Source organism: Phocoena sinus, chromosome 3 (assembly GCF_008692025.1).
Source record: "Phocoena sinus isolate mPhoSin1 chromosome 3, mPhoSin1.pri, whole genome shotgun sequence".
Taxonomy (NCBI): domain Eukaryota; kingdom Metazoa; phylum Chordata; class Mammalia; order Artiodactyla; family Phocoenidae; genus Phocoena; species Phocoena sinus.
This window is the reverse complement of record NC_045765.1, coordinates 109,431,591-109,447,114: the sequence shown is the minus strand read 5'-3', so window position 1 is coordinate 109,447,114 and position 15,524 is coordinate 109,431,591. Positions and strand designations below refer to the sequence as shown.

Here is a 15,524-nt window from a genome sequence, read left to right as displayed (position 1 = left end):
TAAAATTTAAAAATGGAAATAAAAGAATAATATGCTTTAATGAATAGGATAGCATACCATTGTTAATGAGAATTGTTCTGAAGTTTACCTTGTGCTAGCGTAATTATTGTTTCTTTGAAGATGACATTTTCTCTCTGGCTATTCTATCTTGGAGTTCAAAAGTTTCACTGTAGAGTATCTAACTTCTCTTTACAGTTGACCATTGAACCATGTGAGGGTTGGGGTGCTGATTCTCTGCAAGTCAAAAATTCACATATAACCTATAGTCAGCCCTCCGTATCCATGGTTCCTCCATATCCATGATTCAACCAACTCTGTGGAGTATTGCAGTATTTACTATTGAAAAAAATCTGCAGATAAGTGAGCTGTGCAGTTCAAAGCCATGTAGTTCAAGGGTCAACTGTATTTATACTGCTTGGTAATGGGTTACCTCTATCTGTTGTGTTTTTCATCAGTTCTGGAATTCCTGGCATTATCTTTTCAAGCATACTTGTTCCATGCTCTGTTTTCCTTACAGGGCTCCATTCTCATTCTGTCATCCATGTTTTTTAACTTCTTTTTTCATATTTTCTTCTTCCGCATCTCTCTGGGCTACATTTTAGGTTATTTCTTCAGATAGGTCTTCCTGTTTGTTCAGTTCTCTTAAGCTCTATATAATCTTTTTTAACCCATCTTTAAAGTATCTCTCATTTTTTCTGAGCCTCATGTGTCCTCAGTTCATGGTGACCATCATAAGTGGCTCTAGTAAAGCCCTTTCAGTAGTTTATTGTCTTTTATACTTCATTTCCCACTCCTATTCCTTACTCAGGGCACCATTCAAATGTGTTTAATAATCTATATCGTTTTGTTTGTATATTATTGCAAAATTTGTATTGTTTTATTGTGTTTTACAAAAGTAACAGTTTGTAACAGACTGGAAGTTTAAAAAAAAAGTCATTCACTATCAACTGTTTGAGGAACATTGCTGAAAAGTGTTTCCCCTTCTGGATTTAGCCAATTGCTTTCTTTTGATATCATTTAAATTGTCCCTCTATCCTTGAATTTCCTGTAAATATGCAGTTAGTGCTAAAAACTTGATTAGATTTGGATTCAGGTTTTTTTGGGTTTTTTTGGTTTTTTTGTTTGTTTTTTTTGGGCAGGAATATTTTGTATGTGATTCTATGTCTTCCACATTAATTGATGGTAAAGTTGGTCACTGGATTTAGATGTGTTGGCCTGATCCCACCATTATAAAGTTCCCCTCAACCTTTCATCTAACAGTTTTTTTGTTTTTTGTTTGTTTTTAACATCTTTACTGGGGTATAATTGCTTTACAATGGTGTGTTAGTTTCTGCTTTATAACAAAGTGAATCAGTTATACATATACATATGTTCCCATATGTCTTCCCTCTTGCGTCTCCCTCCCTCCCACCCTCCCTATCCCACCCCTCCAGGCTGTCACAAAGCACCAAGCTAATATCCCCGTGCCATGCGGCTGCTTCCCACTAGCTATCTACCCTACTACGTTTGTTAGTGTGTATATGTCCATGACTCTCTCTCGCCCTGTCAAAGCTCACCTTTCCCCCTCCCCATATCCTCAAGTCCGTTCTCCAGTAGGTCTGCATCTTTATTCCTGTCTTACCCCTAGGTTCTTCATGACATTTTTTTTTCTTAAATTCCATATATATGTGTTAGCATACGGTATTTGTCTTTTTCTTTCTGACTTACTTCACTCTGTATGACAGACTCTAGGTCTATCCATCTCATTACAAATAGCTCAATTTCGTTTCTTTTTAAGGCTGAGTAATATTCCATTGTATATATGTGCCACATCTTCTTTATCCATTCATCCGATGATGGGCACTTAGGTTGTTTCCTTCTCTGGGCTATTGTAAATAGAGCTGCAATGAACATTTTGGTACATGACTCTTTTTGAATTTTGGTTTTCTCAGGGTATATGCCCAGTAGTGGTATTGCTGGGTCATATGGCAATTCTATTTGTAGTTTTTTAAGGAACCTCCATACTGTTCTCCATAGTGGCTGAACCAATTCACATTCCCACCAGCAGTGCAAGAGTGTTCCCTTTTCTCCACACCCTCTCCAGCATTTAGTGTTTCTAGATTTTTTGATGATGGCCATTCTGACTGGTGTGAGATGATATCTCATTGTAGTTTTGATTTGCATTTCTCTAATGATTAATGATGTTGAGCATTCTTTCATGTGTTTGTTGGCATTCTGTATACCTTCTTTGGAGAAACGTCTATTTAGGTCTTCTGCCCATTTTTGGATTGGGTTGTTTGTTTTTTTGTTATTGAGCTGCATGAGCTGCTTGTAAATTTTGGAGATTAATCCTTTGTCAGTTGCTTCATTTGCAAATATTTTCTCCCATTCTGAGGGTTGTCTTTTGGTCTTGTTTATGGTTTCCTTTGCTGTGCAAAAGCTTTGAAGTTTCATTAGGTCCCATTTGTTTATTTTTGTTTTTATTTCCATTACTCTAGGAGGTGGGTCAGAAAGGACCTTGCTGTGATTTATGTCATAGAGTATTCTGCCTATGTTTTCCTCTAAGAGTTTGATAGTTTCTGGCCTTACATTTAGGTCTTTAATCCATTTTGAGCTTATTTTTGTGTATGGTGTTAGGGAGTGATCTAATCTCATACTTTTACATGTACCTGTCCAGTTTTCCCAGCACCATTTATTGAAGAGGCTGTCCTTTCTCCACTGTACATTCCTGCCACCTTTATCAAAGATAAGGTGTCCATATGTGCGTGGGTTTATCTCTGGCTTTCTATCCTGTTCCATTGATCTATCTTTCTGTTTTTGTGCCAGTACCATACTGTCTTGATTACTGTAGCTTTGTAGGATAGTCTGAACTCAGGGAGCCTGATTCCTCCAGCTCCTTTTTTCGTTCTCAAGATTGCTTTGGCTATTCGGGGTCTTTTGTGTTTCCATACAAATTGCAAAATTTTTTGTTCTAGTTCTGTGAAAAATGCCAGTGGTAGTTTGATAGGGATTGCATTGAATCTGTAGATTGCTTTGGGTAGTAGAGTCATTTTCACAATGTTGATTCTTCCCATCCAAGAACATGGTATGTCTCTCCATCTATTTGTATCGTCTTTAATTTCTTTCATCAGTGTCTTATAATTTTCTGCATACAGGTCTTTTGTCTCCTTAGGTAGGTTTATTCCTAGATATTTTATTCTTTTTGTTGCAATGGTAAATGGGAGTGTTTTCTTGATTTCACTTTGAGATTTTTCATCATTAGTATATAGGAATGCCAGAGATTTCTGTGCATTAATTTTGTATCCTGCTACTTTACCAAATTCATTGATTAGCTCTAGTAGTTTTCTGGTAGCATCTTTAGGATTCTCTATGTATAGTATCATGTCATCTGCAAACGGTGACAGCTTTACTTCTTCTTTTCCGATTTGGATTCCTTTTATTTCCTTTTCTTCTCTGATTGCTGTGGCTAAAACTTCCAAAACTATGTTGAATAAGAGTGGTGAGAGTGGGCAACCTTGTCTTGTTCCTGATCTTAGTGGAAATGCTTTCAGTTTTTCACCATTGAGGATGATGTTTGCTGTGGGCTTGTCATATATGGCCTTTATTATGTTGAGGAAAGTTCCCTCTATGCCTACTTTCTGCAGAGTTTTTATCATACATGGGTGTTGAATTTTGTCGAAAGCTTTCTCTGCATCTATTGAGATGATCATATGGTTTTTCTCCTTCAATTTGTTAATATGGTTTATTATCACATTGATAGATTTGCGTATATTGAAGAATCCTTGCATTCTTGGAATAAACCCCACTTGATCATGGTGTATGATCCTTTTAATGTGCTGTTGGATTCTGTTTGCTAGTATTTTGTTGAGGATTTTTGCATGTATGTTCATCAGTGATATTGGCCTGTAGTTTTCTTTCTTTGTGACATCCTTGTCTGGTTTTGGTATCAAGGTGATGGTGGCCTAGTAGAAGGAATTTGGGAGTGTTCCTCCCTCTGCTATATTTTGGAAGAGTTTGAGAAGGATAGGTGTTAGCTCTTCTCTAAACGTTTGATAGAATTCACCTGTGAAGCCATCTGGTCCTGGGCTTTTGTTTGTTGGAAGATTTTTAATCACAGTTTCAATTTCAGTGCTTGTGATTGGTCTGTTCATATTTTCTATTTCTTCCTGATTCAGTCTTGTCAGGTTGTGCATTTCTAAGAATTTGTCCATTTCTTCCAGATTGTCCATTTTATTGGCATAGAGTTGCTTGTAGTAATCTCTCATGATTTTTTTTATTTCTGCAGTGTCAGTTGTTAGTTACTTTTCCTTTTTCATTTCTAATTCTATTGATTTGAGTCTTCTCCCTTTTTTCTTGATGAGTCTGGCTAGTGGTTTATCTATTTTGTTTATCTTCTCAAAGAACCAGCTTTCATCTAACAGTTTTAACATCCATTGATAGCCATTGTGTAGTCCATTTATTGTTTTAGGGACTATGAAGAAATGATTAAAACAATTTTAATATCTTTCTGCATTTATCAACTGGAATTCTTATATAAAGAATTCTTCCTCAGCAACTGTTTTCTTATCCTAAAGTACATTTTGTAAATAAAGGGCAGGATAAATTCTTAGTTCTTTTCTCTTAGTATATCAATTTTCAGAGTAAAGGGTTACTGCCCTAGCAACTCTCTAATGAGTGGTGGTTTTTGGTTTTGTTTTTAGTATCATTATGATCTCTTGGTTTGTTTGTTTTTTTTAATCCATTTGATTTGTGGTCAGTCCTTTGTAGTCTTCATTTATTTGAGGTTCATTTGTCCCATTTAAGCCAGTGATACTTAGCTCCTGTGTCCTTTTTATATTGTCCCATTAGTCATTGATAGATTCCTTCAAGGTGTCTCAGGCTTATTTGATGGAGCTCCTGCCACAGATCAGAGGTTCTTCTACTTTATTCATAAAACTAACTTTTAGTTTTCTTGTACCTCTCTCATATGCTTGTTTTCTATTTCTTTAATTTCTGCTGTTAGCTTATTTGTTTTCATTCTTTTTTTTTCTAGTATAAGCATCTAAGTCTCTAGGTATCTGTCTTTAAGTATTCACTTTTGCTGAATCTCGCAAGTTTTTACATGCAGTATTTTTATTTGTGTGTAGTATATTTTATATTATTTGATACGTGGTACTTACAACTATAGCTTTCAACTATGCATTCTTTGACCCATGAGTTATTTAGATAAGTGTTTTAAATTTTAAATAGTTTATGTATGCATGTTATGTTGTTAGAGTTTGTTTTCATGTCATTTTTGTATATATAGAGGAATTTCCCCAACTAAATTACAGATTCTTCAAAGCAATACACTTACATTTTATTTGTGTCTATTCCCTGGCTCTGTTTCTTGGCATGCAGTACATGGTATAATATTTATATGTCAGAGAATTAAATGAACTATCATACTTCGTATTTTCTAGGCACACAAGAATTAAATTCTGAGTAAGTCTACAAGTAGGATGGACAGTTATTTTAAAGCAGCAGTCAGTGACTTGGATAAACTCCTCGATGATTTTGAACAGAATCCAGGTTTGTCAGTTTTTCATTTTTGCCATTAATGTAATTTTAAAATGTCCGTAATTAGTACTCTTAGCAAAACTTGGTTTCAATTTTGGTCACATGGTTATCTTCTGTAAAACATTCACTTATTATAATGAATTAGTGTATTCTTATACTGAATAGAACCAATAGCCAGAAATAGAAGTAAGAAAGGTAGAAGTTTCTCTCCAGATACACGTTTAGGTAAAAGAAAGACCTTTAAATACAACATACGAACCAGCTGAAAGCAACCTGAAAGTTCTATATTAATTGGTATTTCATTACTATGAAAGATAGTATTTTCCTCATCTTAGGATGAAGACTAGGAAACTGGAGGGCAGAACAAAGAAGTTAGATTGTTTTTCAGCTCTTCCTTCGTCTGGTTTTTATAGTGCAACTGAGTTATTTTGAGTAGAATTTCTATCATATTATGACATCTACATTAAAAAGTAAAAACCCCAAGTAATTTAAATCCAAGTGAAAATAATTTTGGAGGTTATTACTATTTTGCAGGAGAGTAATATATTTCTGGTCTAAAAAAAAGTTTAGAAGTCGTAGAAACCATAACGTCTTTGTAATAATTTTGATTTGGGTCTCCTGACTAACATTATATTTCTATTTTAATTAGATGAACAGGATTATCTCCAAGATGCGCAAAATTCATATGATTCTAACCACTATTCAGTCTCTTCAGAGTTGGCTTCCTCACAGCTAACTTCACTGCTTCCAAAGGATCAACAATGCATTAATTGTTGTGCCTCATCAGAAACAGGCTATGAAACAAATCAAATTGCCCTGAATGAAAAAACACTTGAGGGACAAACTTCTATACAAAATGAAAAAAATGTAACAGGACTTGATCTCCTTTCTTCTGTGGATGGTGGCACTTCAGATGAAATCCAGCCTCTATATATGGGACGATGTAGTAAACCTGTCTGTGATCTGATAAGTGACATGGGTAACTTAGTTCATGTAATTAATAGTGAAGAAGATATTAAAAAATTATTGCCAGATGATTTTAAGTCTAGTGCAGATTCCTTGATTGGATTGGATTTATCTTCAGTGTCAGAAACTTTCTGTATTTCTTCAACAGACAGTGGTAATAATACAGTCAAAGAGGAACAGAATGATGTCAGTTCTGAATTACAAAACAGAGAAATCAGTGGAACTAAAGAATTTGGTATAAAAGTAGATACGACACTTTCAGATTCGTGTAATTACAGCGGAAAAGAAAATTTAGAGGATAAAAAGATCTCTAATCAGTTAGAACCAGTTGTTGATTTCAACATGCCATCTGCTTTGACTCAACAAAGTTCCAAAATGTTTGATGCCAAAGACCACCTACAGTACAAGAACCAGCCATGTGAATTAGTAAAAGCTGATGGCTGTTTGGTAAAAGAGGAGGTAGATGTGCCAGTCATAGCTGCCCCAGAATGTTTAAAAGAAGGAGGCAGCACAAGTGCTTTGTCTTGCAGTCTTCCAAAAAACGGAGGTTTATGCTTAAATGATTTAAATTTAAGAGATGAAAATTTCAAGTTAACTGACTTTTCCTTTCAGGAAGATAGGACTGCTATATTTATAAAACAATCTGCAAAAGAAGACTCAAGAAATTTAGATCTTAGAGATAATAAGGATGAAAACCAAGATTCTGCTTCAACTTTACATGTTTCAAGTGAAAATACATATTCCTCATTGTCCTGTCTTCCAGTACCTGGGTCTTTGTGTGGATCATTAATTGAAAATAAAGCTCATGGTGATAGTTTACCCCAGAATGAATATAAAGATAATATAAAAGATGCAGTGACTGTGCATGAAGAAATACAGAATATGACTTCAGGTGGGGAACCTTTGAAGGAGACTGATCTTTTGAAACAGGAAAAATGTAAAAACATACCTCATCAGCCATTAATTGAAAAGATGGGAGATAGAAAGGCAGATTCTAACCAGATGGTAGTTAGAGTTGAGTCTTTGGATTACCCTGATAACACCAGTTCTTCTACAGCTGCAGAATCTCAAATAGAGCTTTCTGGTGCTAATGCCCCAGAATCTCCTGACTGTTGTGAAGGTTTCACTTTTTCAAGCAATGATATCAGTGGACAAGATCTGGATTACTTTAATATTGATGAAGGCATGAAAAGTGGTGCACCAGTTAGTGATGCTGAACTTGATGCCTTTCTAACTGAACAGTATCTTCAGCCTAGTAACATAAAACCATTTGAAGAAAATGTAAATGTCTCAAAATCTCAGATGAATCAGATAGATATGAAAGGCCCAGATGATGGAAATGTCGATAATATATATTTCAATGCTGAAGCAGGAGCTACTGGGGAAAGTCCTGGTATTAATATGATTTGCGAAACGGTTGATAAACAGAATACAACAGAAAATGGTAGCCTTTCTTTAGGGGAAAAAAGTGCAATTCCAGTTGAACAAGTGTTATCTAGCAGTAAGTCTGAGATTACAAATGAATTATCAGTCTCTGATAGTAACAGTCAATCTGTTCATGTTGGAGGTGCCAGACCTAAGCAACTGTTTAGTGTTCCATCAAGAACAAGGAGTTCAAAGGAACCAAATAAGCTGGATGTTCCAAATATGTCTGAAAGTGAACCCAGAATAGCAAATACCATTGTTCCAACCACTTGTGCTACAGATTCTGTGACTGATCCTCAGGTTAGCTTCAATTCTAATTACATTGATATAGAAAGTAATTTTGAAGGTGGATCCAGTTTTGTAACTGCAAATGAAGAATCTCTGCCTGCAAACACTTGCAAAGAAGGCCTTGTTTTGGGCCAGAAACAACCTACTTGGGTTCCTGATTCAGAAGCTCCAAATTGTATGAACTGCCAAGTCAAATTTACTTTTACGAAACGGCGACATCACTGCAGAGCATGTGGAAAAGTAAGCTATAAAAATCTTTGTCTTTTATTCTTTTGAGACATTTTAAATGAAATTTAATGTGACAAAAAAGCTGATAAAGAGATGATTACAAGATTCAGTTAGTTTAAAATCATCGTTTTTCACCTACGTGGAAGTGTGTAAAGCACTGTCATTTTACAGATTGCTTGAGGTTTGAATAAATGTCACATTGTCATGGGTATTACATACTGGGAAATGAGGAACACTAATTTTTGTGAAATCTAAGAATACGTTTCATTCTCTCTCTAACATGAACACATCAGATGCACGGAATTCAGTCAGCTTCCAGTTTATCCTTGAATACTTAATTTCAAGACTACTCTGCAGCTAGTGTTATGCTCGATACTTGAGGTAAACACTGAGAAAAAAAGCAGATTGGCTTGCACAAGGTTCAGAACGCTGAAGCTGTGACTTCATTTGTGTTCTGACTATCTTAATAGTCTATGGACTCAAGAGTTGCCTCTAGAAATAACATTGCGTTTTTTTCAGCATTTTCCAGTAATATGTTAGTCTCAGATCAACCCTACTCTCTTTTAGAAAAATAACATTCTACTTGTTTTTCTTTTTCCTTTTTTCTTTTTTGCGGTATGCGGGCCTCTCACTGTTGGGGCCTCTCACTGTTGGGGCCTCTCACTGTTGTGGCCTCTCCCGTTGCGGAGCACAGGCTCCGACGCGCAGGCGCAGTGGCCATGGCTCACGGGCCTAGCCACTCCGCGGCATGTGGGATCTTCCCAGACCAGCACGAACCTGTGTCCCCTGCATCAACAGGCGGACTCTCAACCACTGCGCCACCAGGGAAGCCCCTCTTTTTTTTTTTTAATTGAGTATAGTTGATTTACAATATTATGAAAGTTTCAGGTATCGAACATAGTGATTCACACTTTCTAAAGATTATACTCCATTTGTAGTTCTTATAAAATACTGGCTATATTCCCTGTGCTGTACAATATATCCGTGTAGCTTATTTATTTTATATTTAGTAGTTTGTACCCTTTAATCCTCTAGCCCTATCTTGCCCTTCCCCACTTTCCTCCTCCCGATGGTAACCACTAGTTTGTTCTCTATATCTGTGAGTCTGTTTCTTTTTTGAATAACATTCTCCTTTTAAAAGTTGTAAAGGAGGGGGACTTCCCTGGCAGTCCAGTGGTTAAGACTTTGTGCTTCCACTGCAGGGGGCACAGGTTCGATCCCTGGTCGGGGAACTAATAAGATCCCGCATGCAGCGTAGCACGGCCAAAAAGTTAAAAAAAAAAAAAAGAAGTTGTAAAGGACCACAGAAAGCTTTTTAAGTTATGAACTTATTCATTAAGAAAGTTTTTGCTCCCTTCCAATTAACATAATTGACTTAAAGGAATTCTCATCAGAGATACAATTTTAAATTACAGAAACCTCATTTAAGTAAAATAATAAAAATAAAAAGAATCATTTAATAATTACCTATGATTATGGTGATTAGAAAACTTGTTTATGTAATCAGAAAAATGGTTTTTGGTTAGAGTTCGGGTCTCTCCTCCCCCTGCCTCCAGTTGGTATAAACATGCTTGAAACAAAATCAAATTTGATATTTTGTCCTTTATAGGTATTTTGCGGTGTCTGTTGTAATAGGAAGTGTAAATTGCAGTATCTAGAAAAGGAAGCAAGAGTATGTGTAGTCTGCTATGAGACTATTAGTAAAGGTGAGTATTACCCTGACATATCTTCTTCCAGTAATTGAATATATCTTAAAAACAACTGGATTGTGACAAAGATAAACTTCTTTATTTTCTTAAGGCAGGGACCTAGTGTTGACTTATCTGGCTTAGGTGGGACATCCCAAGGCTTGGTTTCTCTTCTTTTTGTTCTACTCTCACAATTATTACTACCAGTGTGGAAAGGAAGCGTTCAGTTTCTGGAGTGGCAGTTCATTAACTTTTAACAGGTACCAAGTCCCTAAATGCTGCATTTCATCTGCCTATTTGTTTTTGTCACCATTATTGTCATCCTCATCATCTTAATCTAAACATTTATAGAATATCTACCAATAAATAGTATACAGTCTTACATATTAATAGCATAAGGCAAGATAATAGTTCCCACCTTATAGAAAATTACAACCTAAAGTGGGAATAAAAGATAAAGTATAATATTTATAATTTTTATATAAATTCATAGGACTGTCACACTATTTGCACATTTTTGTCTTTTATATATTTTTTTCCCTTCTCAGTTTTAGAATTTTGTTTGTGTTTCCCATTGTTTCTCTGGCTCCCTAGCTAGCTTACCCATATCAGCAATAATCTTACTTGAGTTCTCACAGTTGTGTGTGTGTGTGTGTGTGTGTGTGTGTGTGTGTGTGTTTCTTCAAATACACGTTTGTTCTTTTGAGTACTTCTTGGCATTTTCAAAGATTTGTTGACAGTTTAATTCCCAGCAAATATTACTTGGGACTTTTAAGACCAGGCCTGTGCGCTAGCCCAGGTGCTGCTTCCTGTTAGCCAGGAGAATAAATACCTGATAATAATTTGTTTTTCTCTTTTGAATGAAGATAAATTTTTTCAGCAATCCTTCAAAAAGCTCTGATGTGGGTCTGTTAGCCTGAGGTAAGCTGCTTTACTCCCTGCTGTTGACCTCTGCTCTGGAAGATAATAGAGTGTAAATCTTCTTGTATTTCCATATTGCCACCAGTGTTTATGAAGAATTTAAGTGCTTGTAGTTGTGTTGTTTTTTGCTTATGCTGTTTCAGTAGCCTTTAAGACTACTGCTGGTGCCGTTAGCCAAGTAACCTGCTAGAGTTAAGAAATCTTAGAGCAAGCTCCCACATAATTATCTCTCCCCATTTAAACAATAAAACAGCCATGAAGATTTGAAACATTATTTGAGTTGACAGGTCAGATTTTTAGGTGAACATTAAAACATATTGACCCTAAGGATCCAGGAGAGGAGAAGATTTAGTCACTGAAGAGACTTAGTCTCTTAGTGAGATCAAGCATTGGTTTATCAAAGAAAGTTTTGGAATGGATTTATTTAGTTATCTGTTTTATTTATTCTGTTTTGATATCTTATAGCATGTAATTTCATTTATGGCTCTGTTTATCATTAATTTATACACCACAGGAAAACGTAAATAAAAGTTATTTTAACTCCAACTTTAGGGTTGAAAACAGTAGACATGATCATTTAAAATAATGTTACTAATAAGAGGAGAAAGATGGCTCAAGGGTTATAAGACAAATTCCACAAAGAAGAAAAGATAGTTTCATTAGAGATTGTGGATAATGAGGAAGTTGTGCTGAGACTGTATAAGTTTTAAAGAAGCATGCATGTGAGTGCCATTACATAAACTTAGAGGAAGTTGGAAATTACTTTGAAACTCAAAGTACTGTGTTTGGATTTTACTTGGTTAGCGGAAGCCATTGCATGAGGGTGCTAATTCATTGGCACTTGAGGAAAGTTATTATAATAGTAGCAGCATTTATAGCAGATCAGTTTGGAGAAGTGCTGAAGGGAGAGGTACCAGTGCTGTTCCGTGTTATTTGGATGAAAAAATCATTCAGCAGTATTCAGGCAGTGTTCTGTGCTTTGGAGCTCCAGCTGAGAACAAAATATATTCCCTGTTCTTATGGAGCTTTTGATCTCATGGACCTTATGAATGTGAGGAGATGTGGACAGAAAGCAAAGAGAATATCAGATGGTGATAATATTCTAAATGAAAATAAAAGCGTATAAGAGGGACAGATAGTAACAGACTGGTGGCAAGAGGTAGAAATTTTAAATGGTGGTCAGAATAAGGGTTTATGATAGTATGATGTGTAAGCAGAGACCTGAAGGAAGTGAGAGAATAAAGCCACGTGGAAGAACTTTCCAGGCAGAAAGAATAGTAAGAGCAAAGACCCGAAGCTAGAACTGTGCTTGCTTCCCTTGTTGAAGAACAAGGAGGCCTCAATGGCTGGATTCTAATGAGCAAGTAGGATTTTAGTGAGAAATGATGTCAGACAGCTAACTGGGAAAGCAGAGGAGGTAGAAATGCAGACTATATAGGGTCTTGTGGGCCATTGTAACAACTTAAATTTTCATTCTACTTTGGAAGCCATTAAAGGATTTTAAACAGAAGAATGATGTGATATGATTTATGTCTTAAAAGACTCACTAGGAACTATATTGGAAATAGACTATAGGAGTACAAGGGCAAAATCAGATGGTCATATTAAATAACAATGATTTTCTTTAGTAGATATCAAATATATGCCAAAATTATATTGCAATAACTAATTGGTAGCTTATACTGAAGTGGAGTGCTGCCAACTAAAAGTAAGGATATTATCTTTGCCAAGTGCCACTTCTTAGTTAGCCATTAATTTCTTTCTCCTTACAATTTGAAAAATAGAATATTTATCATGATTTACTTTGAAGGTCAAAAACACCTGAGATCAAGTTTTTTTTCCCTTTATAGCTCAGGCATTTGAAAGGATGATGAGTCCAACTGGTTCTAATCTTAAATCTAATCATTCTGATGAATGTGCCATCATCCAGCCTCTTCAGGAGACTCAAACATCCAGTATATCTTCACCTACAACTTTACCAATCTCAGCACTTAAACAACCAAGTGTTGAAGGTAACTTGAAGAAAATGTTGTGTCTAATATTAAAGATAAATGATCAAAGTAGAAGTTTTCTAGTATTGACAGGATCTAGTGATAAAAGAGAAACCAGACTAGCTACCAGAAGGAATTTAATACAGGGAACTGGTTATACATGTACATTAGAAGGGTAGAAGAACAAAAAGGGCATGCTCAAGTGACTCAGAGATTAGTAAGTACAGGAAGCAACCACCATCCCTAGGGTTGGGAGAATGCAAAGGGAGAGGCAGTATTACTAGAACCCCGTGCAGGAACACCAAGAGATGCTTGGTTCTCAGACCTAGTATTCAGGGATTAGGGTACCATGTCACATGACTGGTACTGTGACTTCTAGAGGAACACCAAGTGGCAAATGCTGGGACCATCAAGGAGCCTAACAGGGTTGGTGTTCAGATAACAGAAGGAGTGTCCCAGGCTTGATGTAAGGAGTACTGAAGATCACAGGACATGTGGGTATATCTGGTGGTGCCGCTGCTGTGTAAGTCCTGGCAGGAACTAGACACAGAAAGAATTCCTTCTGTTCCCACCTTCCAGTCTCCAACCAGAGCCTGTCATTGCTGGAATGTGACCAGAACCAACTAGCAAGGGGGTCTGGGAGTTGCACTTTCCAGACTTCCAGCCTGGCATCAAAGAGCACCATGTGGAAGGGTGGGCTTGGGTTTGAGAGACAATAGGTAAATAACTGGCATGTCTCCCTTTCCTTAAAAATCTATTTTTAAATGTATATTTTACCACAATAAAAAATGTTTCTTAAATCTTTTAACAAACTTCTAAAGATTTAAAAAATCTTTGGGCTCTCTGTTTTTTTACAGTCTGTTGTAGTTTAGGATCTTGAGTAAAGCCTGTGTAGACTTTTAATTTATTTTTTAATGTTTAAAATTGAAGTATAGTTGATTTACAATGTTGTGTTAGTTTCAGGTATACAGCTCAGTGATTCAGTTATACATATACATATATATACATATATCTATTCTTTTTCAGATTCTTTTCCCTTATAGGTTATTACAAGATATTGAGGATAGTTCCCTGTGCTATTCAGTAAGCCTGTGTACACTCTTTTTTTTTTTTTTTTTTTTACACTCTTAAAAATAAACTATTAGTCTGTAACATGCTAGAAAATAACTGTAATTGTCAGTTAGAGACAAATTCAAGTATTTCTGTCAACTATTTTTGATCTCACTTAATAGCTATTTTCTGTTTATCATTATGACTTAAATAATGAGTTTCAGCATATATGGTTGTATATTATAGCTCTAAAGATGAGTGAATCTGCTTTTAAAAATATTTATTCTCTTATATTGACTTTTTAAATCATTAAATTATAAAGTATTGCAAATACAAGAAAGATAACCTTATTTAATATGTCCACCCATGTTGCAAAAATTATACATATATGATTCCAATTTTTTCAGTGTTATCTGTATTATGATATGGAAGGTAGATGTTGGTCCTTTTGATGTTTATATGTTCTAAAATCATCTGGCAGGAATTTTCATAACCTTCCTCCGTGGATGCTTTTTAATAAAAGAGAACAAATATTTATGCTGACATCTAGTTATTTCCTCCAAATTTGAAAGGAAAATATTAATAAATTTCAATATCAACATTATAACAACAAAGCATGTTATGCTTCTCTTGTTAAGTAAGTTAAAAGTAGGAAATGACCTGTGATGCACAAGTGATTCTGTTTCTTTCTTTAGACTTTTTATGCTTCTTTTTCCCTTTGCTTGTCTACCATGCTCTGGTCTGTTCCATTTTCCCTCCCTGTGCCTTAGTCCCTAAATTTTATTCCACACTCACAAAGTTAGCCTTAATAATATAGGCTTTAAATCTGCCTTCAATGTCTTTAAGGTATAACCTCTCCTGTCCACTCTTTTTCTGAGTACGGGATTCCTAGGGCCAGCCCTGCGTTTGTATGAATTAGAAAAAAACTTCTACTCTGGGTAGATGAATCACAAAAGGCCATTTCTCTAGGCCTTGAAACCCTGAGAATGCAGGGCTTGCCAATGGTTAGCAAAAAGCTTTTGAAAATGTTTCCTGACCCATTTAGTATTAAATCATTGCAATATTATCAAATTAAAATGCTTTACTTTTTAAACTGATTCTAGGATTATGCTCCAAAGAACAGAAGAGAGTATGGTTTGCAGATGGTATATTGCCCAATGGCGAAGTTGCAGATACAACAAAATTATCATCTGGAAGTAAAAGATGTTCTGAAGACTTTAGTCCTCTCTTACCTGATGTGCCACTGGTAAGGAATCTAAAGAATGACTTGTTAATTTAATAAAATTTTATTTTGTAAGTAATTCCTTGTGTGATTTTTTTAGAGTACTTTTTTTTTTAAATGCTTTGAGCTTCATAAAATGAGAAACATATGATGTATGAATATATTTTAGATTTTACCCTTTTTTAACGTCAGTTTAAGGCAGTGATTCTTAAACTTTTTGATCTAAGG

General features: G+C 35.6%; 1 protein-coding gene across 7 annotated transcripts in view; it reads left to right on the top strand.

Moving 5' to 3' along the window:
* Positions 1 to 15,524, top strand: part of ZFYVE16 (zinc finger FYVE-type containing 16) — a 58,352-nt gene that overhangs the window by 11,881 nt on the left and 30,947 nt on the right. For 5 of the 7 annotated variants that reach the window (XR_004349198.1, XM_032626691.1, XM_032626689.1 and 2 more), the window contains 5 exons: positions 5,421 to 5,529; positions 6,167 to 8,436; positions 10,034 to 10,130; positions 12,884 to 13,045; positions 15,178 to 15,320. Coding sequence is in view for 6 of the 7 variants with exons in the window: in XM_032626691.1 (XP_032482582.1) it covers positions 5,460 to 5,529; positions 6,167 to 8,436; positions 10,034 to 10,130; positions 12,884 to 13,045; positions 15,178 to 15,320 (2,742 nt within the window). In the remaining variant the exon portion in view is untranslated. Of the gene's footprint in view, positions 1 to 5,420; positions 5,530 to 6,166; positions 8,437 to 10,033; positions 10,131 to 10,978; positions 11,034 to 12,883; positions 13,046 to 15,177; positions 15,321 to 15,524 lie in introns of those variants that run through there. The other 2 variants (XM_032626695.1, XM_032626694.1) reach the window with 2 other exon arrangements.